This window comes from Vanacampus margaritifer, chromosome 12 (assembly GCF_051991255.1).
Source record: "Vanacampus margaritifer isolate UIUO_Vmar chromosome 12, RoL_Vmar_1.0, whole genome shotgun sequence".
Lineage (NCBI taxonomy): Eukaryota > Metazoa > Chordata > Actinopteri > Syngnathiformes > Syngnathidae > Vanacampus > Vanacampus margaritifer.
In genome coordinates this window covers 10,370,018-10,393,616 of record NC_135443.1, presented here as the reverse complement: position 1 = coordinate 10,393,616, position 23,599 = coordinate 10,370,018, and the positions used below count along the sequence as shown (strand labels likewise).

General features: G+C 36.0%; 1 protein-coding gene across 1 annotated transcript in view; it reads right to left on the bottom strand.

The window, feature by feature from the left end:
• Positions 1-14,792, bottom strand: part of adgra1b (adhesion G protein-coupled receptor A1b) — a 148,846-nt gene extending 134,054 nt beyond the window's left edge. The window contains exon 1 of the mRNA XM_077582707.1: positions 14,093-14,792. Within this exon, the coding sequence (XP_077438833.1) occupies positions 14,093-14,310 (218 nt within the window). The 5' untranslated portion in view covers positions 14,311-14,792. The remainder of the gene's footprint in view (positions 1-14,092) is intronic.
• Positions 14,793-23,599: the final 8,807 nt, after the last annotated feature.

Sequence of the window (23,599 nt, the reverse complement as noted above, 5' to 3'; positions counted from 1 at the left end):
CACAAATGTGACATATGCGCCACAAATCATCAAATATCCAGTATCCAGTGTTTTTTATTATCATAATTATTATTATTATTATTATTATGACTGCTGTAGTAATTGGCAGTGGTAGAACATATATGATATCTGTCATTTTGGAGTGAGACATTTGTGTGACAAAAAAATCAAGGAAAACGGCTGGACATTATTTTAATTCATTGTAATAATAATAATAATAATAATAATAATAATAATTCCAAATTATTTGATATAAAAAAAATTAAGTAGTGAAAAGAGTTACTTTTATTATGAATAATTCAATTAAATGACTGTATCAAGTCGTTGTCTATATGATAAAGACAAAAAAAAATCCCATCACCAAATATTTACCTTGCTCAAACGTAACATAATAGTGGTCAAAAAACAAGATAGAACTAAGCCTGAACGTCTTCCTTTTCATAAGACTATAATGATTACATAAATATAAAAAATATTATAATATATTATAAATACTCATTTGTTCCCCAAAAATTATAAATGTTTTATTTTAATTTTTTTAAGTGCCCCAAAGACGTATTCATACGTTTTTGTTGTTGTTTTTTTTGTTTTTGTTTCGTTTTTTTTTATGCTAGAGTAGAGGTGGGCAATCTCGGTCCTCGAGGTTTTGGAGGTTTCTCCCTTTCAACACAAGCTGATTCCAATCAACAGTATCGTTATCAGGCTTATGCAGAGCTTGCTGATGAGCTGATCATATATCAGCTGTGTTGGAGAAGGGCAACATGCAAAACCTGCAGGACTCCGGCCCTCGATGCCCACCTCTGTGCTAGAGCATACAGAAGGCTTTGATGCAGCCTCTGAACTGCAAAGATGTGGTTGTACAAAAACGGTCAGTAGGTGGCAGGAGAGTATAAGAGATCAACCAGGGCCATGTTGCAAACAAGCTGATTTCCTCACAGTTCTTAACAGATTTGTAAATAATGATGAAACTTAGCTATATTCTAATGCTAATGGCTGCAAAACGGAAACAGATAGAAATATGCTTTTTTTTTCCTGATGAAAGAAAAGATTCTAATGTTTTTATAGCAATAGAAGACAATATTCTGTGGGCCTTGCAAAATCTGTCAAAATCCAGTAAAACTGCCAGCAGCGAAGGGGGTTGCTTCAGCGAAAATGGCTGGGAGGAAAAATATTAAAATGTGTGTATGTACTAGGATAACTATAATGTTTACTGTTTGTGCAATAAGGGAATAATCAGAAATTTCCTGAGGATGTTCAGATTGTTCGTGTGCAGCAAGATATTTGGTTTACGGCTGTTAGCTAGACTTGTGTGCTATTTTAGATTACATTTGAATTTCAAATTGATTAGATCTTAATATGATAAAACTTACACTGGAGCATAGAGAAGGTTACTGGATGACATGATTTGTGAAATGTAATCAAGTAGTTATGGTAGATAGGATAAATAAAAATCACTAATAATAATTGATGAATATTTAAAGAAGAACCTGATGAGTTCTGAGTTAAGCAATCCATAGTTGTGATGAAATGATTAGAACTAGATCAGAAAGTGTTGATGGTTTAACAAACAATGTGACGTTTATTATCCCCCCCTGCCGCCACCTCACAACCATCCAAGTATCAGTGTGAAATTCCTGAACTCAATTGGAAACACCAAGCTGGCTGAATTGGAAGGGAGCCAAAAGTCAGAAAGCAACAGTTGATATGTTTTCATTATTGTTGATCCGGACATCAATATCCTACTGGGGCCCTGTCACTTCAGTTTTATTTTCACACAAAGCTCTCTGACTTAAGACGTTTTAAGCCAATAAATGCCGGCATGAAGTGAAATGGACATGGTGAGAAGGTGCTGAAAGGGTCAGGTTCCCAATATTGTTATACATTTACTGAAAATGAAAGCTGAAACTGCAAAGGTGTTTTTGTTGTTGTTGCTTTAAGAAAACAGCAATTCTTTTGAGAGTCACATATGGATGTTGTGAGATCATGAGATAGATTGCTCTGTCACTAGGTTTTGTACTTCCTGTTCCCAAAGCACCTTCACCTCCCTTTTCGGACATCCCTCACAGGGACAGGCAGCCTCTGTTTGAACAAACTCAAGCGTGTCATATGCTGTGTATGTGTTTGTGTGTATCTGCTTGCCGGCCCCTACGTGCCCAATTCGGGCATCTGCCTAATGTCCAGGAAATGAGTGGAATAACATAATTGATCATTATGTAAACAGGCCCACTTCTGCGTATCCGTCCAACTCATTATTTACATTGTCAAATAAGTTCTCTGTGGATAAACTGCAAAGAAAAAGGGAAGATTCTGTGGAATGCAGCTGATGTACAAGCTTTCTGCTAACAAAAAAATAACATGTTGACACACTACTCTGTATTTAACTAGTGTTACCCTCCATTCATTCCTTGCATTTTCAATGCTGCATATTCTGTTCTGGGTCACAGTGAACTGAGGGCTATCCCGACTTAGTCATGGCCATACAGTATGTGGACTACACCCTGGACTGGTCACCAGTTAATTAAAGAGCAATTGTAGCACCAGCCATATGAACGACAAAGGCAGCTGGACGGAGTCCAGGAAAAAGTTCCCCACGGGGAAAATCAAAGTATATCGTATCGTATCGTATCGTATCGTATCGTATCGTAACTCAATGTACTACACACAACCGAAAGCAAACCTTCAAAAAAATTGAAATGCTTATAAAAACTGATAGACTCAAATCAAAGGCTCTTGTATGAAAAAAAGCTCTGTGAACCAATTATTTTGGTTGACTTCCCCCTTAAGTCGCTGTGATTTAAAAATAAATAAATAAATAAAATAAAACAGCAGTACTGTAGTGCATGCAGTTGCTAATTAGCAATCGCCGGTTTACAAATGCAAAAATAGTGACTCTCAAAGTGCGGTACCCGTACGACTAGACGCCCCCCAGTGGCACCCAAAAATATTCACTGCCAGTGCCTGTGCAGTTCAATTCTATTTAACGTTTTGGTACGATACATTTGCGTTTAATCTTTAAAAAACGTTTGTTTTTAAACTTTTAATTAGCTAATTTCAGTTTTTCTATATTTAAAGGGGAAGTCAACCCAAAAAAATGTCTTTACCGGTTGTTGTTAACCTGAGACGTGATTGGTTGTTACCTGACCCCGGAAGAACTGAGATGTCATTTTCAGTTGACAGCAAGAGACAACATGGCTGCCCCTGAGATGGATAAAAATGGGGCATTTTTCTATATTTCACAAACACAATGTTAATCAGAATACCATGTTTAGACTAGTGGGGCTGCATAGAATTATTATTGTAAAGACATTTTTGGGTGGAGTTATAGTCGTACTTAGAAGGCTTTTTTTTTTTTATTACTTGCTGTAAGAAGCTTGAGAAACACTCTTATAGATGACTAGTAAGTGATATCTCAGGGTTGTCAAGGTAGTGACAGTAAAACTATTCAGTCATTTTAGGGTAAAAGTAATGCATATTGTAAACTTTCTTTAAGGCAATGTTTCCCATTCAGGGTGCTGTAATATCGTACTGTGCCATGTGAGATGAACAAAATGCTGGGAAAGGAGAAATTATAGGTCCAAAAATTAATACTTAATTACAAATATTTATTTGTTCATCAATCTATGCAACTCTATATGGTGAATAACAGAACAATTAAATGAACGTTCATTAAATATCATAAAGTAGAATAAAATGGTGTATCCATCTGTTGCCATTCATACAGCAGAATATCAGAAAATTATGACATCATTAGGTGAACTAATGAATACACACTCACACGCACGCGCACACGCACATGCACATACTCACCCACATACAAAATAAAAAATAAAAATAAAAAAAAGAGAGCAATGATGATGACATGTCAAATCGGTAAAATTACAGAATAAACAATACTCTCCAGAAGAAAAAAACAAAACAAAAAAGAAAATTATGGCATCATGCCAGTGCATCAGCGTTGTGTTTAGTGAAACAGACCCAGATTTGTCAATTATTATTATTTTTTTTTCTGGAGAGCTCAGTATTGATCATTCGGTAATTTTACCGATTTGACATGTCATCATCATTGCTCTCCTTTTTCTTTTTCCTTTTTTTTTTTGGTCAAGATTTGTCAATTTGTTAATACAATGAAATGAGATCATAATTAATTGAGTATTTATATTTTTGCCACAATTTTGTTGGTGACTTTTTGTTTGTTTGTGTTAAATGTGGGTACCTTGTCTCAATAAATGTTGGGAAAAACAGCTTTTAGGACATCAACATGATAATATAGGTTCACCGCAGCAACAACTAATGTTCATTTCAATGCCTGTCAAGTGTTCCGATTCTAAATCGGAGATTTATGAATACAAGTGAGATCTATGTCAGTTCTTCATTTAAACGGGAGCTCAGGCTTCCAATTTGTCCTCGCTACAGCTGGGAGACACATTGTGTGGTCTGAAATGTAGCTAATCTAGAAATGAGCCTGGCCGGCGTGCACCACAGACACCCAGCTGTATTATTACACAAGAACAGAAACCAAAATAGACACCGACACCATCCACACCACCAATCATAAGGACCAAGTGGAGGAGAGATCGCAATGTTAATTATTACAAACATTTAAATCCACTGGCCTCAAGTTTTTGAGACACTTTTTTTTTTTCACCCAGCCAAAAATAGTGTTATTCTAGAAGATAGAGTTTAAAGGCGCAGCCAATGAAAACAACATATTTTATATCAACCAACACTGACCTTCGATGGGAAAACTGACATTGCTTCAGGGGTTACCTATGAGAAGCATCATGTCAGACTCTCACAGTCTCTACATGATAGTGAGGCACATCTGCCTGGGATACGACCCATCAAAACTGAGAAGGAAATTCCCAAGTTGTTTATTCAAGTGGTAGAGAATGAGGCGATGGGGAATTTACGAGAATAAGGTGACATCTTTTTTGACTGATTAACCTCATCCTGCATTGCTTCAGAAAAGTATTCCCCTCTGGCTGTTTATTTTCTTTCATAAGGCAACTTAACAGCAGTAGTTCAGATTCAATTGCATCCCTAAAACCTGCAACATTCCAAATTTAGTCTTTTGGGGGTTTTTTTTAGCAAGGAAAATTATTTGTTATTTTTACCAAAGAATGAACAGGCTATGTTAAGGAAATTAGATAAAGTATACTGTAAGATATGTCAGGATAGTTTTCCTATCATCTGCTAATTATGTTTTTTCTTCTTGCAAGATCACATCATTAGTAGTAAGTACTATAAATATATAGTTTGTAGAGTCACAGTTTGGGTGAATATTTTTATGCATGCACACAATAAGCACAAAATTCGTTAAAACAACGTGGTTCATATTCCTTATGCAGGTTTCACACATTTTCAATTCACGCCAATACATCTAATTTGTGGTAGTGGGGAGGAAGTGGGATTTTCCATGCATCCATCCATCCATTATCTGAACAGCTTAGCCTCAATTATTATTATTATTATATGTATTATTATTATTATTGTTGCTGTTGTTGTACAAAATAATAATATAAATAATAATACATATAATACAAATAATCATACAATAATACATAATAATAATAATAAAAAATACAAAAGTTTCACCAGAAATAAACATACTTTCCACCAAAAAAAAGCCAGAAGAGCTCGGGATGTTGATGTCACGCATCCCACAATGCACTGCACCAAACATTTGAAAGGTAAGTAAATAATGTACGTTTTTCTGAATAGACCTGCACATTATAGGGTTCTGCTATGGGTCAGTCTTTCTGGTGAGCATTTTTTCACTTGTTTCGTTGTTATATATTGGCAGCACACCAATGGCAGTTTATGAGCCACGAATGGAACCTGCTTGGGGTTTTTGTTTATATGGACACCAACTTATTGCATCTCGATTATGTGCTTTCGGGCCAGTAGGTTAAATACAGTTAATGCATTTCAAAGAAGTAACTTCACATTCTGTTTACAATGCATCTCTAAATGTGTCAATCATCAGTGCATTTGTATTATTTTATTGTATTATACAGAGATGCTTTACAATTATCCAAAACAAGGATAGAGCAGAAGAAGATTGGGAGCCACTTAGATGTAAATTATTCACACCTACTGAGCATGGATGTTTAAAAGTGCACTCAATAGAGCACACTTATTGTCTGTACTCAGCCAAGTTTGTTTATTGAAGGTGCATCAAAAGACAAAATCCTACGCTGCATCACTTTCAGTACAGATTCTCAGTGGTTGTGTCAATGTCTGTTTATCACCTACTTGGAGACTTACAGTATGTGAAAGAGGAATGCAGCAACTTGGAATCCTCTTTTGTCATGCAGCTGTTTTGTTTTTTTTGATAAAATACAGATAACAAACTGCAACACGAAATATTTTGCATGTTCCAATTAAATATGTTTTTTACGATATTTCCAATGATGCTATGCAGAAGGATAAGCCAGAACATCATCTGTTGGTAAAACTACAATATTTTTTTTACAGCAATCTTGAAATGTTGCGAGAACAGTGATTATATAGTTAATTTAATGTTGGCCTGCATGGGATGGTGACATCAAGACACTGGATGTTCTATTAAATGTTCTAGTGCTCTTAAAAAAATATAATAGAAAATAGAATAAGCCTTTATTGGTAATGAGGAATATAGGATTTAAATCTTTACGGCAAAAAAAAGTAGCACAATAAAAAAATATCAAGAAAAATAATCCCAACTCCCAGGACCCGAAATAACCAATTACAAATCTACACATCGATAATATCATACACAACGATCAATGAGATAATAGAACTGCAATTAAGGAGAGTGGTAGTATAGCGTTATTTTGTAGCAAATGCGCATGAATAATACCATAAAAAGTCATCTCTCATACTATTAGTGAAAAGGGGTCGACATCCTGGAATTAACTGTCCGACCACTAAGTCAGCTTCTCAGTCAGTGAAGAACAATGTTAGGCGAACCAAAGAGAGATTGGCGGTAGCACCTGATTGGCTGTTCAACATATACAGGATAGATCTACAGGAAAATAGTTGTCTTGTCTTGTCCTGTGGTTTATTTGTCTTGTCCTGTGGTTTATTTGGCATGCATAGGAGAACGCAGACACAGGCATTGTGTATATGTGGATGAAATATTAATTTGAACTACTCAGAAGTCTGAAGGGCACAAACAGCACCTTAGCAGAGTAAGAGAGGGCTCCCACAGAGTAAGACAGAATATAAAAGGAGGTAGGGAATAAATATGCTAAACTATATTTGTAGAATTTAATAAGCCGAGAGAATGCAGAAAACTATTTAAGGTAACACAAACATAAAAAAATTTTTTTTAAAAAAGGCTTCTGCAATGCAATAAATGGTCCGTTTACTGTATGGAGAAGCACTTGATTTAAAGAAGACACTACTATATTGTATTATGCATTGCATTGTCTTCAGTTCACGATTTAAAACAGTTCCCAGGTGTCTCAATATGACCTGTCTGTGAATACCCCACGGATGCAGAACTACAATCACACAGCATATTCCTTGTTTTTAGGACCTATATATATATATATATATATATATATATATATATATTTATGTATATATATATATATATATATATATATATATATATATATATATATATATATATATATATTCATATATATATATATATATTCATATATATATATATATATATATTCATATATATATATATATATATATATTCATATATATATATATATATATATATTCATATATATATATATATATATATATATATATATATATATATATATATATACATATACATACATATATATACATATACATACATATATATACATAAATCAAACCATTTTGTTTATATTTTCTTTTACTACATTGTAATCTGTTTTCAACTTTTCATACAATACGGTGCAATTTTTCTTGTCTTTGTTTTTTTTTTGAGTGCTGGAAAAGATGAATGACATTTGATTTAATTTCACTTTGGATTTTTTTTTTGCTATTTTATTTGCTAAATTGAGCTCTGGGCTGGATCATGGAAAAAAATTGTGAACTTCTAATTCAAAGTATCAGTGTAGTTTTGTGTTTACTGTAATTTCACACTTGATGACTTAAAAGACATTCCACAGACCAAAAATATAAAATATAACAGTCAATTTTCCATAATATATCCCCTTTAAAATCCCCAAGCTGTTTCACTGCACTTGTTTCTAATGTTGTCCCTCGGGCCCTCAGCGTTATGTTCTTCGAGTGCTTCACCAAAAGCCGCAGCAATGCCCTGCACTGATGACAAGGACCCACACAGCAGACGACTTAATGCTAAACCCGGAGATCTGGATCAAAAGATTTCATCTCCCTCTCAAACAGTACTGAAGCAGGCTTTGGAAGAGCTTAGTGTGGTTACGTCAAAGAAGATACGCAAATCCAGACAAAAATCACTTTCACTAGCACCGAAAGTGCAGTGAATCAGTGCACTGAATTTCCCCGCAGTACCATCTCACTGAGATGAGTACAGGTTTAAGCAACAAATAGCAATTGTTCTTAATAATAATAGAAAAAAACAGTCTAACGAAAATGTATTAACATGATGCAAATAAATGCAAAGGTACACATTAAATACTATTTTTATTTTAAGTACGGTCAGCGAAAGCATTTCCGTGCTCTTAGGAACAAACCTCTGTCCACATGTCAAAGCAGAGTGTTTAGAGCATATCAGGAGAATAAAATTTAGTAAAACAATACATGAGAATGTCTAATGTATTGAGAACGCAGAAGAATTCCTGAATAAAAATACTGTAAACATGTTGTGTTCCAATTAGAAATCAGCATTTGCTAAGTCTTAATAGAATATATAGCAGATAATTACAATAGCTGAGACCTTTTTTTCCTTTTTAAGTACTTTATTAGCCACATGAGAAGCTGTTCTATATCAATTATTACACAGATGCTTCTGTTGAACCAAATATTAAAAGTAAGGATGTCAAAATTAGTGCGTTAATTTAAAATTTCTTTAATGTCACAAAAAAAAATTAACGAGCCCCTTACTCGGAAAGCCTGTCTGTACTGGGGGAATTCCAGTCGCAATGCAGAACACACGTCCACGTCAAAATTTAGCAATAAAAAAATGTAATAATAATGCATATGGGTTCAAGTTGTATTTTACAATTTTTAAAATGTGCTGAATTTCGCAAGTTACTTCATGTTAAAGATTAGGTGGCTCTTAATATGAAAAGAAAAATGCACTGAGCTGTCACTGTCTTACAAATGCAATTATGCCATCTAGTGGCAGAAAAATTACCTCAACACAAATCGATATCACATTATTTTTTTTTACAGCACAGTACATCTTGTTGATTTTAACTCAATTTTATGAATCATTATGAAATTAATGTATCAATGACTAAAATATGCAGCCATGTTTCTATTAGTTAAATTTTTGTTAACAAGAATATGAAAACTTAGAAGAAAACTATTTTATTGCACATTTTATTGTACATTTAGAACAGATGTAAAATTTGCCATTAACCGAGGTGGTGGTGCAGACAGAACAAGTTTAATTTGACTGAAAATGTACTTAAAATGGCTGTGGGTAATTAAACAATATTTTGCAGTGCCGTAGGGTGCATACTGATTCTTTTTTATTTATTTATTTATAATATTTTACATGATAAGCAGGGTTTTTCCTGGCTCAAATTGAGGCAGAGGTGGTATCATCCTGGATATAAAAATAGTACGCATTGTTTCTCATCATGAACATTGTCCAATGAATGCTCAAGGAGTTTGTGTGAATGTTCAAACGTGGAGTAATATAGGGAACATTAGATAGCCGCCGTGTACCCAACTGAAAGTAAAATATGCGGGGAGGAAATGATGTCATTGTGACATTTATCACAGCAGTCACCAGTAACAATGGCTTTTTAATTACGCAAACAGAAATCGAATATAAGACTCAACTGAGAAAAACGAGACTACAAAATCATATGTAGAATTAATATTTCGTGCTTTCTCTCAGTATGCACCTCATTGTTCAAATTTTTTTTATCATGGAAGAGCCTTAGAGGGTGAGATACATGAATGAGTTACGCCTGAGCGGCAAACAATCCAAACAACTTATTTGCAGAAGCCATACGAACGTCAATGAGCCTCTGACTCAACTATTCAAACATCATCTCGGACCATTTTTGTCCCGAGTGTCCCAACACTCTATTAGACACTTGCTTTATGTCTCCAATGACTCTTAGTCTGCCATTCCTTGTCTACCCTATTCTACGGTCCCTTCCAAAATCTGTTGTTGTTCTTCCTGTGGACAGGCTATGTGCGCTCACTCCCATTAGAGCCACAAGTCAAGCTGTCAGCTCCAACAACATAAGCGGTGATGAAACAAAACTTGAGCTGTGAGGCAATTCTCCACTCGAGCCATTGGAGGCTTTCTTACCATCTGTTCATTCTCAAGCATTACACTGACTGACCACAAAAATCCATGCAATATATTCAATATGAAAATATATTCTTCTCAATATCAGACACACGAACCAGAACAGCCCCCCAAAAAACTCTGCATTTATTAAGCACCGACTACAAATATGCTAAGCATGACAAGAGCAGAAAAAAATCATGTCGACTAAATACCAACAGACATTTCAATTACAAATGAGTCAGCAGAAGGCAGAAAGCGTAGAGCAGGTAATGATTGGCTGACACAGAAGCTCACGACTTACAAGAGCAGGTGAAACTAATGAGATAATCAGTAGCTCCAACTAGAAATGACACAAAATGAAACCAAGATTACATTTACAGTAAATTTTTGACTTGATGAAAATGAATGTCTTCTAAATTTGACACACCACATAGAAGAGCTTTGATAACAACCCTGCCAAATTTATTATCATTAAATTAGGCTTTAAAATTGTGGGAAAATTGTGGGTGTGTTCAATTGACTAAAACCACGCCCTGTTCAATTGTCAACTGTCAATCAACTACACATCTCTCTTTGGCCGACACACCCTTACATGTTTGAGCTGAAAATATATCCGGTTAAAGCCTCTGGTGGCTGAAATATATTCCACTCAGTCCCTAAGGGGCTTTCAACAGTCAATCAATTGAGCTTTCATGCACATAAAAATATGTTACAGTGTTTTCACAGTGTGTGTGTTTTTTTTGTTTTGTTTTTTTTGGGGGGGTGACAATCAGATTTCAGCTTTTATGTGCTGCCATGGAAATCTGCCGAACGCCTTCAAATCCTTATTTCTGCTATCGACCACACACGCTTTTGAATTTGTTTCTATTTTGAACTATTCTTATTTCAGTTTCCCAAATACTAAAACTGATGTTAGCCGTTCCTTTGATTGGTTCAGCTTATACTTCTGATTGGTTGAGCTGAAAATGCAAACTTTTCAAGAAAAGCTGAACTTAAAGAAAGAGCTCAATCAACGCTGCTGCTGGCTGTCTTGTTTTAACACGAAAATAAACATTTGGGGCATTTTTAAAGCAGTATGTACTTCCTGAGTTCTGCTGTATCTGCACCTGAATGTATGGTGAGTACAGTGCATTTTATTTCAAATTTTTAAATTGAGAAATATCGATTGTGAGCTTCTATATTGTAGTTTAACGATTTTGAGTTGTGAGTTTATTTTCTATGGCATTTTCAACGCACTGCAATATTGAAAGACGTCTCCTCACCAATATTTTAGAAAAAATAACAACACCCAAGTATAAACGTGTAATATGAAGCAATGGTTTCTACACTGAGGAAGTGGTTCATTGTGGTTGTAAGACAAGGGGAAAACGACAAGAACATTTTGGTAAACATTTGTGAGATTTGTGGGGCTGCCTACAGTTGACATTGGTATGTGTACACTTCCCTGGATATATGTGTTTATTTGCACAGCACATCTAAACAAAAGAGTGAGCGGGGAGGCCACTTCAGCCTGACAAAGGTCACATTTCCTAGCGCAGGAAAACTGCTTCCTGGCCAGTCAGAGCAGCTCACCAAGGAATTAGGCTGAATCATGACGCAACTATTAACTTCTGTCCTCAGAAAAAAAAAACACACACCGATCTCTATATGTGTTAGATATTCATAAGTTATTTTTAGAAAATAGAGCTGTTGTTGTTGTTGGAAACATGAATATTTTTTCCGTACAATAGTTTAGGGCTGGGCAATTAATCGAAATTTCGATGTTAGCTTATCTCGATATATCAAACAATTACTGTGTAGAACGCTGTGTTGCGTTTGCAAGTTCCCAACGTTGTGAACGTAACACGAATGCACCACGTTGCTTGCGTAGCAGGTATTTAGCGGAGGTGATTCTGCCATCCCTGAGCGTGCTGTATAATGACACCCTAGTTTGAGTTTACTGTAAAACAAAACACAACAAAAATAATCCCACACATTGTATATTTAAATACAAAACACACTTTGTTTTTAAAACATTGCACGGCACCACAATGCCCATACGAGGACAACGCACGCGCATGACAGGAACAGCTGGTATTGCATATGTTGTTTTTTAATTGCTATTTTACTTTCTTACTCATTTATTTTCTCATTGTCCTTTCAACTTAGATTTCAAGTTGAGTTTTCAGGGTTTCAAGAACTTTTACGTTCCTCAAAACTTTTTCCTTATGCCGACACAATTTCCAAATGTATGGCACAAAATACGATACCCGACGTCCCAGGTTAGCCATGCCAAAATTTATGAATAGAGAACAATAACATATGCTAAAACAAATATGCTAAGGAGATATGGGTGATGCTTTTACAGGGATTAAATGTGTGCAAGGATGTAGCAGAATGAAAATGCAAGAGGCTTAAATTTCACAGAATAAAGAGTTCAACGTGCATGGATGAATACTATGAGGCTATGATGATAGTTTTGAGTAGTCAAAGTTTTAGTAATAGAATAAAGAGTAAGTTTTGAAGTCAGTGGATAATTCTTTTTTTTTTTAATCGTGATTACAATCAAAATAATCTTGATTGTTATTATTTCCATACATGTCCAGCCCATAACAATAATTTACATATTCCGTACTTTTCCAGACCTGAAAATGTATTATACTATCCTGCTATTAAAACCTCTTTTGCTATGCAAATAAGTCAGTCTAACTTAAGTCAAGTTACTTAGTTCCAAATCTCCAAATGTATACTGTACATTCCAATATTGTTTCTTTTTTATTACCATTATTTAACAAGATGCACCACTTTAAAAAAGTCCAATTTCCTCAGTACCTTTAAGCTTCAAAAAGCACCACTTTGACAAATTCTAAATACAGAACACAGCCCTTAACCATTCCCCACTTAGAGGAAAAAAAGTCTCTTTGCCTGCACAAAACAAAACTCCAAACTAAATAAATTACTGTAAGCAAAGTGCCACCATTAATCAACCGAGCTTGCAGTGCAAAATGCGTGCTTGGCTGTAATTTGTCAATAGCCTTTACATTTCATATTTACTTTCACACTCTCAAGGCACTCCTCAAGTCTCCAAGAAATAAAACTGTCTATTAGTGAAGTAGTCAGTCAGTGCACCTGCAGAGAGGCAAGGAACATTATCAACCCCCCCAAGAGTATGAAGTGCTATTTCATCAACAGAAGAGCACACGGGAATATTAAGGAAGGGTTCACAGTTGCAATCAAAGTGCAACATGCAAATTTGAATGATTTTCAGTATAATGCAGCTAATAGGGTATATTTTAGTCAAAGGCAGCTGACAAAGGCCGCTGTAGTTTGCCGTTATGACGAGGTCTGTCATTTTGTTTTTGCTGATTTCATGGTCGGCTGGGTTACGAAATTTGAATGTAAAATTGAAAATTGCTATCAACCTTGTAGTAGTATGTAGGGGAGGAAAACAATGATTTATGCATTTATTGGAAAAATGGAAATAAGCTCTGTGAAAAACAATTTGCAATGTGCTTTTTTTTTTTTGTCCTTACAAAAGTACCCTTAAGGGTTACAATGGCTTTCTGGATCAGTGTATCAAATGTATTGTTTATGTATGATTTTTAACGAATTAATTTTTACTTTTCATTAACCATAACCCACCATGACTAAACCTTACATCTCTCTCTTTCGCTCTCTCTCTTTCACTCACATGCTGAGTTGCATAAGTTTGTCGCTACTCACAGTGAAAAGGTTCTGTTGGGTAAAAAGCTGGGGTGCAGTGTCTCCATCAGGTCCACATCATCACACACAACTTTGACTCGGACGTGCTGCCTGCTCAGGTCTTTGGACCTCTCGGCCGAACACTGACAGCTGTCCACGATCAGGTCCGGACAGTTTCTGTTGGCCACGTTGGACCTCCACAGCCCGACCATGGCGCACAGTAAAGTCAGAATCCTCATGATGGACAGACTGTGCTCGTTCTCACGCTCATCTGTCAAGTGATGTCCTCCCAGCTTGTAGTCCAGGTCGAAACCATTTCACATGGGCTCAATTTCAAGTCCAGCCTGTGCACCAGGGGTCGAGCTCTCACGCCGTCATCTCCACAAGTAGAAAATTACTGGCGCTACTTTTTTCAAGCGTAAATCGGTTGCTTGGCCAGTGGGTGACGTGACACACAGTTCCGTTCCAATCTTCCCATCTACAACTTGTAATGTTCTCTTGCGCTGCGCCATGCGTAATATGAAGGACGCGCTCCAAAAGTCTAGACAAACTTTGCCGCATGCTAACCCTCACACTTTAATGACACATTTGAAGTCGAAAAAGCCTCTCTAATTATCCTCCTAAAAGTTTTGTCAGAGCTGCTACCAGCCGCTGTCGCCAGCTTTGGACTTGTTGCCTCCACAAAGTCCCTCCCAGCAAGCCTACTGGGTTTCAGCGTGGCTTCTGAACTCCTTCCTGATAGAGAAGTCACATGACCTGTCATCAGTCGTCAATACAACAGAGTGAACGCAGAGTTTACAGTCTTATTTTTATTTTTATTTTTTATTTTTTTTAAACACTCACATACAGTGAACACATTGCGAAAGCCTTTATTCTCACCTCAAGAGATCCACACATACAACTATTAACTATATTAAAACTATTTTATATAGAATAATGGTGTCCAATGGCCAGGGGGCCATTTGTGGCCCGCCATTCATTTTTAAGTGGCCCGCTGCATATAGCCTACTGACATTGTCATCTATTACTTCTGCTTTTCTAAATATGCACCAATGCAAATTAACTATTCACAATTAAAGAAGTAACATTTCTCTACATAACACTGGTGAAAAAAAGATAATTAATTAAAAAAAAAACAGTTTAGCCTCTTCCAATTTTGCTCCATGGCAAAATCCAAATTACATGAATGCTATCCACGTAACTGCTTAAAAAATTGTCATTTTATGACATATTGCTTTTGTTTTGGTTCTGAATGTAGAGATGGGATTCAGATGCTGTTCACTGCAGGGGCTGATGTTTTTGGGTGGGTTACAGTCTCTTGACCACCCCAAAATCTTGTAAAATCCTGAAATATTTACATTGTAGAATGCTGTTCATGTACCAGTTTAAAAAAAAAAAAAATGAAACAATACAATGTGCAATTACTGCATTGACTGATTTTGGTATGCTTGATAAATTTTGATAAAAATCAAAAATAAATTTTGATAAAACATAAAAGTTTAAAATAAATAAATGAATAAATCGCCCTGGCACCCTTCAATTATTCTGTATTCTAAATGAGGGTCAACTATCGGTTATTAAATCCAAAGGTTCACAACTTCACATATTTTCCCTACCATTCATTGAGATGTTGATGTTTTGTGGTTGATAAAAGCATGGAAACGTAATTGTTTGGCATTTTTGGGAAAACCATTGTTGTGACTTCAATGGGCATCATGGCTTAGTGGCAGAGTGGTCTTCACTTTTTAATATCACACTTAGATTAATGAGCTCCGCAAACATGCTTGTTAAATGTATTTATCAACACTTAGTTTCAAAGCTTTATTTACTTTATTTACTTTTTCTAAGAGCAAAATCATAATGTCATTCCACCTAGTGCCTCTATAATAATAATAATAATAATAATAACAATAATAGAAATGGGATCAAACATGTTAGTTTGAAGAGCTCTATACAAACTAATATGTCTAGTTAGATTTTTCTGGGATACAATAAATGTACTCAGATTTTTTCAATTCATAAATATCAGAGGTAGAAAAGCAACAATGGAGAGCATTTACTGTTGAGTGTGTACTCTCACTGCTCCTTCGAGCTTTGTACCTGCTTGTAAGAGCAAAAATAAATAAATAAAATAAAATTATGACCTGTAGCCTACACAAAATATTAGCATGGCCCAAGATCCTTGTGTTTTTGCATTTATCAAGTTTTGGTTTCGTAAGACTTTTGGAACAGTAGTTGCGGTCCCCGTAAGATGCTTAAACACAGCTTATGTGTGAGAATTCCTCCCTCATTATCTACATGGCTCTGATCGCAGAACAAAAGATAATTTGAGACCACTCCCACTGACCTGCCGAAAGCAGTGTGTGCTCTCAATTCGTCTTTCTGAGCGGCAAGCTACACAGGGACGAACACATCCTGTCCCGTGTGTTTATCCACACACGGAGGCCTGGTTCCCTCCCCATTGTGCTCGCAAGACGCCTCCCACGGCTGCCACTCACGCATGTTTTCACAGATGTAGTTGCCGTGTAGCTGTAAATGCACATGAGGATATTCCATGGGGAACCAATAGGAAAGTCACCTGGTGTGTCTGGAATCACAGTTTTTGGGGATCCATCTTGGAGCCTCTTTCCTTGGCTGTGATCTACGAGTTGCTTGAGCAGTCGTTAGGGAAAACAGCCTCAACTCTGACAAGCCCTTTTGGATGGCTAATCGTGATTCATGTTTTCAGTTATGTTACCTAAAAAGTGATTGAAAGTTAATGTAATGTGTTATTTAATGTTATGTGTACCATCTGACCATGTATTAGCTGTGCTTACATTTGTATCTAGAAATACTGTTTATTCAAACTAGTTTGTGTACTATATGTACAGTAAGTGATGTCATGATGTGATTTAAAGTTGTTGTTTTTTTATTGTGTACTGCAGTCAAGATAACAATTGTGAATTTGGATTCCAGGGAGTATAGCAATAGTATCACCTTATTGTTTTTTTTTTTCTGGAGAGCTTAGTATTGTTCATTCGGTAATTTTACCGATTTGGCATGTCATCATCATTGCTCTCCTTTTTTTTCCTTTTTTTTTTTGTATGTGGGTGAGAATGTGTATGTGCGTGCGTGCGAGTGTGTGAGTATTCATTAGTTCACCTAAAACCTATTAAAAAATCCCATACCTTTCACCTAAACAGAACACTTCCAGCCAGTGTCACCTAAATTGAATGGAGATCCAAATAAATGAATTGAAATCATCATGAAACAATATTTCGGCAACACAATCCTTCAAACCAGAGGATTCGATTTTAAGGACAACACTGTGCAGTAATAATTCATGATAAGAGCTCATTTGGGTACACTGGTGGGTAAGTTTGGTTGTACTGCGGCAATGAAAAAACTGTTTTCTCTGCAGAACATGTTTTCACTCACAATCAATGTTCACGGCTGTTCATTATTACTCGCTGACAGGGAGGAATAGACTATGGCTAGCAGCAATCACAGTTGTCACTAAATATTTACCTACCTGCTCCTCTTGGCAAGGCCACAAGCAAGGATGACTGTTTTCCTGTTTTGTTTGTTTGTCTTTTTTTTTCTTCTTTTTACTCTGTGCCTTTTTAGAGAAAAGCTCTCTTCATTTTAACTGAGAATGCTTTGTGTTTGTACACTGTGTCGAAGAGATTCTGCCGCAGAGATTGAGAGGTTTAGTTTCCAGCTAATCTGACAGGTGGTCTAAACAAACATTAACAATGGTGTGAAAATGTAAAATGATATTACAATGCTCTTCTGAAATGACAATTACCGAAGGAAGACAAAATGTGTCTAAACATGTCACTTGTGTGTAAATATGTCATCGAGTTTCCTGTTTGGATTTGTTTGGTTATTTTTACATGTAGTGCATTAGTTAAACAATTCAGTAGACAAAAAAGCATTTTGTCTGTGTATTAACAAAAGAATAAAATAACCTAGTTAATGTATTAGAAAAACTATTTGAAGAACAATTTGCTATGTTTCTGTGCATGTATAAGGTGTGTCAAGTTTAAATCCAACAGAGATGACCATGTGATTACCTTACAGCAGAGGTGGGCAATCTCGGTCCTCGAGGGCCGGAGTCCTGCAGGTTTTAGAGGTTTCTCACTTCCAACACAAGCTGATTCCAATCAGCAGGATCGTTATCAGGCTTATACAGAGCTTGCTGATGAGCTGATCATATATCAGCTGTGTTGAAGAAGGGCAACATGCAAAACCTGCAGGACTCCGGCCCTCGATGCCCACCTCTGCCTTACAGGTATGTGCAATTTTTATTTCACCCACAGCATTGCACTTGTGGAGATTTAGTGAAATACAAACAAACACTGTGATTTTGTGATGAATGTATTGATATAAGCGGATTTTTTTTCTCTTTTTATTTGTATTTTTTTTAGAGCTCAGTATTACTCAGCCTTCCTGAGTCAACATGTCATCGTCATCGCTCTTTGTGTGTGTGTGTGTGTGTGTTTTAATGGCATCCCCATGTAGATCCATCAGGCTACTGTAGTTAAGCACAAGTGACAGCAGCAGTTTGAGATTAGGGTCAACTGAAACTGCAACTGAAATAGAATGGAAGTTGATGCAAGGATTTCCTCAAGTTGTGGTTTTACCATAACCTTTCCATTTTTCATTCAGTCATTGTTTTTCATTTTTTTCAACCCGCATGAAAGCCTTAATTGACTCACAGGTCGAAAAAGTCTTTCCACTTAATTCAAGACTTTAACTCTGAACTCAGCTTGCACTCATCCTCATTAATGGGGTGCTGCAATCAAATTCTAATACTACTCTGAGGTTTTGGATAATTTGCAGTCTATAATCAGAGCTTTCGTGAAATGCAGCCATGCATGCTGAAGATCTTTGGTAGAATTCAAGATGGGTCCAAACCCTTAAGGAGTTTATTTTGGAATTGAAACACAAATTCAATAGTATGCTGAGATTAGAGACCATATTAAGTGTGTTTGGTGTTTTAGGTTGCACTCTTTAATACACAAGTACATGCACAATTCATCTTTCTGGAGAGTGGACTCAGTAGCATCCTCAAACAAGACACCAACAAGATGAAATGTGGAAACTAAAGTAAGAGAGATGCATTACACTCATGTTGCCATTGTTCTTCATTTCATATTTTGTAGTTTAAAAAAAAGGAAAACAGGGCTATTGTGGCTTCATAACTTTAAATACCATCTGAATGCCAAACTTTTTTTTTTAATAGCACCCATTTTTAACACTGGTTAAAATCACTTGGTTTTGTGCGGGATGAAGGTGAAGTTGTTTGGTTCTGCTTCTGGCAGGAAGGCCAAGTATCACTTTCATTACCATGACAACCAACACTGAAGCAAAGATTGCAATGAGGCAAAAACAAGCACTGTTAACTCATTCACTGGCAGTTGTCATATCACTAGCTGTTTTGGAGCATTTATTTTATTTTATTATATATTTTTTTAGCTTTCAAGACTCACAAAATATTGTGTTCTTCTTTTTATAAGCACCAACTAACTCAAACTTTTTTTTTTCTGAAACAATTTCTGGTTTTGAAAGACACTTTTAAGGAGTCAAACTATCACTGACTGAGACGGAAAACAAATGTGTGTTCATTTAACTCTGTTTAGTAAGTAAAAAAAAAAAATTAAAAAAAATTAAATACAGTATATATATATATATATATATATATATATATATATATATATATATATATATATATATATATATATATATATATTATTATTTTTTAAATAAAAAATAAAAAAACTCTCTCCCAGTGCTGATTTAACTTAGAGAGTGTGGAGCTATATAAACTTTGAGAAAAGTGTTAAAATTAACTCTGTTGGAGTCATTCATCATTGCTATGTAAACTGTTCATTAGAATTGCTTGCACTAGCAGATTGAAAAATACTACAACTTTATTAGCATTGGAATCTACTCTCTTACATTTGCTTAAATAAAGTATCCCAGCCATGCAAATTGTGCGCAGATCCTTGCAATGTGGGCTGCGTATTATTGTATTCCAGCTAGGCAATGCATGGTAAAAAAAATAAATAAATAAATAAAACAGGACCCAAAGGATCTGATCACAAGATCAGTGTAGAAAAGATTTACCATCTATAGCTGGGATAGGGAACCCTGGTCCTCATGTTTTCCATGTATCTAATCAGCAAGCTCTGTAGAACCCTGATAACAATCGTGTTCATCAATCAGGTGTGTTGACGGAGGGAGACGTGGAAAACAGGCAGGATAGCGGCTCTCGAGGACCAGGGTTCCCTACCCGCGATCTATGGCATTCACCCGTCTTCATATGGCTCACCGACGACGCCTCACCACCACCACAACCTTGCAAATGACATTGTCATTCAAATGACTTCTCACAACCTCAACACCATATATTATCATCTGTCCAATACTGAGTGAGCTGTCTGTAAAGTGACACGTCACCAAAGGTGAGAATGTGTCTGGTCAAGTCAGTTATGCCACTGTGCTGCAAAAGTCTCTCACTGCTAATGCAATAATTCTGCCGCTGAACTGTTTCAACAGATGTCTTGTGAACTGCCAAATTCCGTGAAGGCTTATGGTGATGAAATGAACATTCAGTACATGGGAAACAGCTTTCGTGGACATTCCTGCAGTTAGGCTGCCAATTTCCTGATTTCTTGTGGGATTGTTTACATTGTATGAGAATACAGTACATATATACATTATTGTCATAATCCCGACATATCAATCCAGTGGCTAAACATTATTTCAGTCTCTATTCATGGTTCTGTTCTGTTCAGATGTACTCTGCTAATACAAGCGTAAACAATGATTTATTCTGCTGAGCAGTAGCGAGAAATATGGTGACGTTCTTGGTGAAAAATCCCCATTTTACGTTTCACATTGACACTGTTCACATTTCATGTAAAAAGAAGATATGTTATAAGGATGGATGTATTGATCATTCTCAATCTGTATGCTGTGTCAGAAAATACATTTATTGTTCTAAATGTAGCAACCCTCATCCACCCCCCCAACCCCCACTCCCACCACCTGTTTTTTTTTTTTAATTGATGAACTGATGCAGAGTATTCTGATTGGATTTATTTCATACAGAACAGAAATAAGCAATACATGTGGTGGTAAACGAGACTTAGGTCGTAAACATCAATCAACAACAATTTAATAAAACATATCTGTGTAAAAGTAGTATTCTGCACGGTCTCAAACCTGCGCCACCACCATTCTAACCAGTTCAAACTCCAGCACCTAATAGAAAAAAATCGTAGACTCTTCAGACCCACATTTTATTCTGTTGGGCAAAATGTCACTTTTTTGAGGGGGTGCTGATTTTGACTCTTTTCCCAAATAAGAACAACGTAGATTTTTTTGTGTGGAGTTATCTCATATTTTTTAGTTAGCCAGAATAATATGGCTGTATTGTGTTGGAAACTTACCAATCTTATAGCCTATGCAACATTTTAAACATGAACATCATGCAAATCAACTTGCGTTTGTGATTGGTTAGCTAGGATCCAATCATGAACCAGAAGCGTAGACATCATCCAAATTATGCATTTTATTGGTTCAGACACAAGAATATGTCGTGTCCACTGTGACCATTAATTAGTCCGAAGGGGTTAAATCCTAAAATCCCAAACTCGTCTTCACTCTTCCATATTGCGTGAGCATTGCGCCAAGTCAGCATGATAGTAAGCTAATAACCAATGTTAGAAAAATTGGTTTAAAAATTGCTATGAATATGATAAAATATGATAAAATATGACAAGTACAAAATTTGAAATGAATAAATAAATAGTAATTCCAGCAGACAGTGAGTGAACTTTGACAGGATGTTAACTTTTTCTTTTCTTTTTTTTTTCTTTTTGTCAAACTTTATTGTAATCACAGTAGTTCTGCATACGTAGAAAGAGCAAGGATGCGGTGTTAGCCTTGCACCCTATCTTGATCCTCTCTATTGCAACGAAGAAGAGCTTCTGCACGTCAAACTTTAAATGACAATGTTTAAAATGCATTAAATAGACAACATACATGCGAAAAACAAGTTACTCATCATTAACTATGTACCAGACCATATAGAATATATTTAAATTATAAATTATATATAAATATATATAAATTATTTATATTTATATATACTTAGATTCTCTCTCTGTTGCTAACATTGCAGGAGTCCATCAACATGTGCCTTAATTTTGCTTGAAATACCACATAACTTAATGACCAAAGGTGGTTAGGGCCCCTGAATATGTAATTTTTTCACGAGTTCAGATTTTTTATGTATTAAATTGAAAAGTTTTATCAAGTGTTCGGAAAAAAAAAACTGGTCATGAGAACGTCTCCTCTGCCCTGTGACACCCACTCCACCCACACATGTTTCCATTTTATGTATACTAAGGGAAATTATTTTACTGCAGGAATGACTCTTCTCTAACCTCAACGGCAAACTAATAAAGTCTGCATTTCATAGTTTGACAATAAGTAGTAGGCTATTTATTGCAGAGCGTCTTTGTACATTCTGACACTGGACAAATATGAAAATCCCACAAGGTCAGAGATTCGAGTACAAATAAACATTCAAAGCATTTAGTCGATCCCTTCTAGATTAATTTGTCATTGAAATTGAGGGTCACTATCCTTGCGGATTATCTGAGACTGGCCTTCAAGCAGCTCTTTGTCAGTCTGTGGATTATTATCTGTTGTTTAGACCAGGGGTGGGCCAAGTTTTACGTTCAAGGGCCACATTGGATTGTTAAAATGGAGGGTTTAGAAGTTAAATTGTGCATGTAAAATATGTGGAATAGTCACGTTTGCTTAATCATTAATTAATTACAAAATATTCTTGAAGGAGAAGTCAACCTTAAACATTTCTATATGTGACCTCACTATAGTCTAAACGTGATATTCTAATTAATATTACATTTGTTGAATATGAGTTATGCAGCAACATCCAGCCGTTGTTATAAAACTCAGGGGACGGCCATTTTGCCACTTACTGTCGAGTGAAAATGGCATCACAGTTGCTCTCAGGTAAAAAAAAAAAAACAATGACAGCTCAGCTTCAGAAAACAAGTGAGCTGTAATTGGTCGTTTTTGGTCAATATTAACCAGGATATCATATTTAGACTAGTGGGGCTGCATAGAACATATTATTGTCAATACAAAAAAAATTGGGGGGTTGACTTCATCTTTAATTGTATTATTTATAATTACTTAAATACCCAATTATTCCGGCAGGAGGCCCCGGGGACGACCCAGGACACGCTGGAGAGACTATGTCTCTCGGCTGTCCTGGGAACGCCTTGGGGTCCCGTCGGATGAGCTGGCTGAAGTGGCTGGGGAGAGGGAAGTCTGGGCTTCCCTGTTAAAGCTGCTGCCCCCGCGACCCGACCCCGGATAAGCGGAAGAAGACGGACGGAGACGGACGGACCCAATTATTGATTTAATTATTTAATAATTTACTGGTCCCGTTTAATAAAATAAATATGTTTAAAACTATTGTTGTTTTATGTTATTATTTTAACT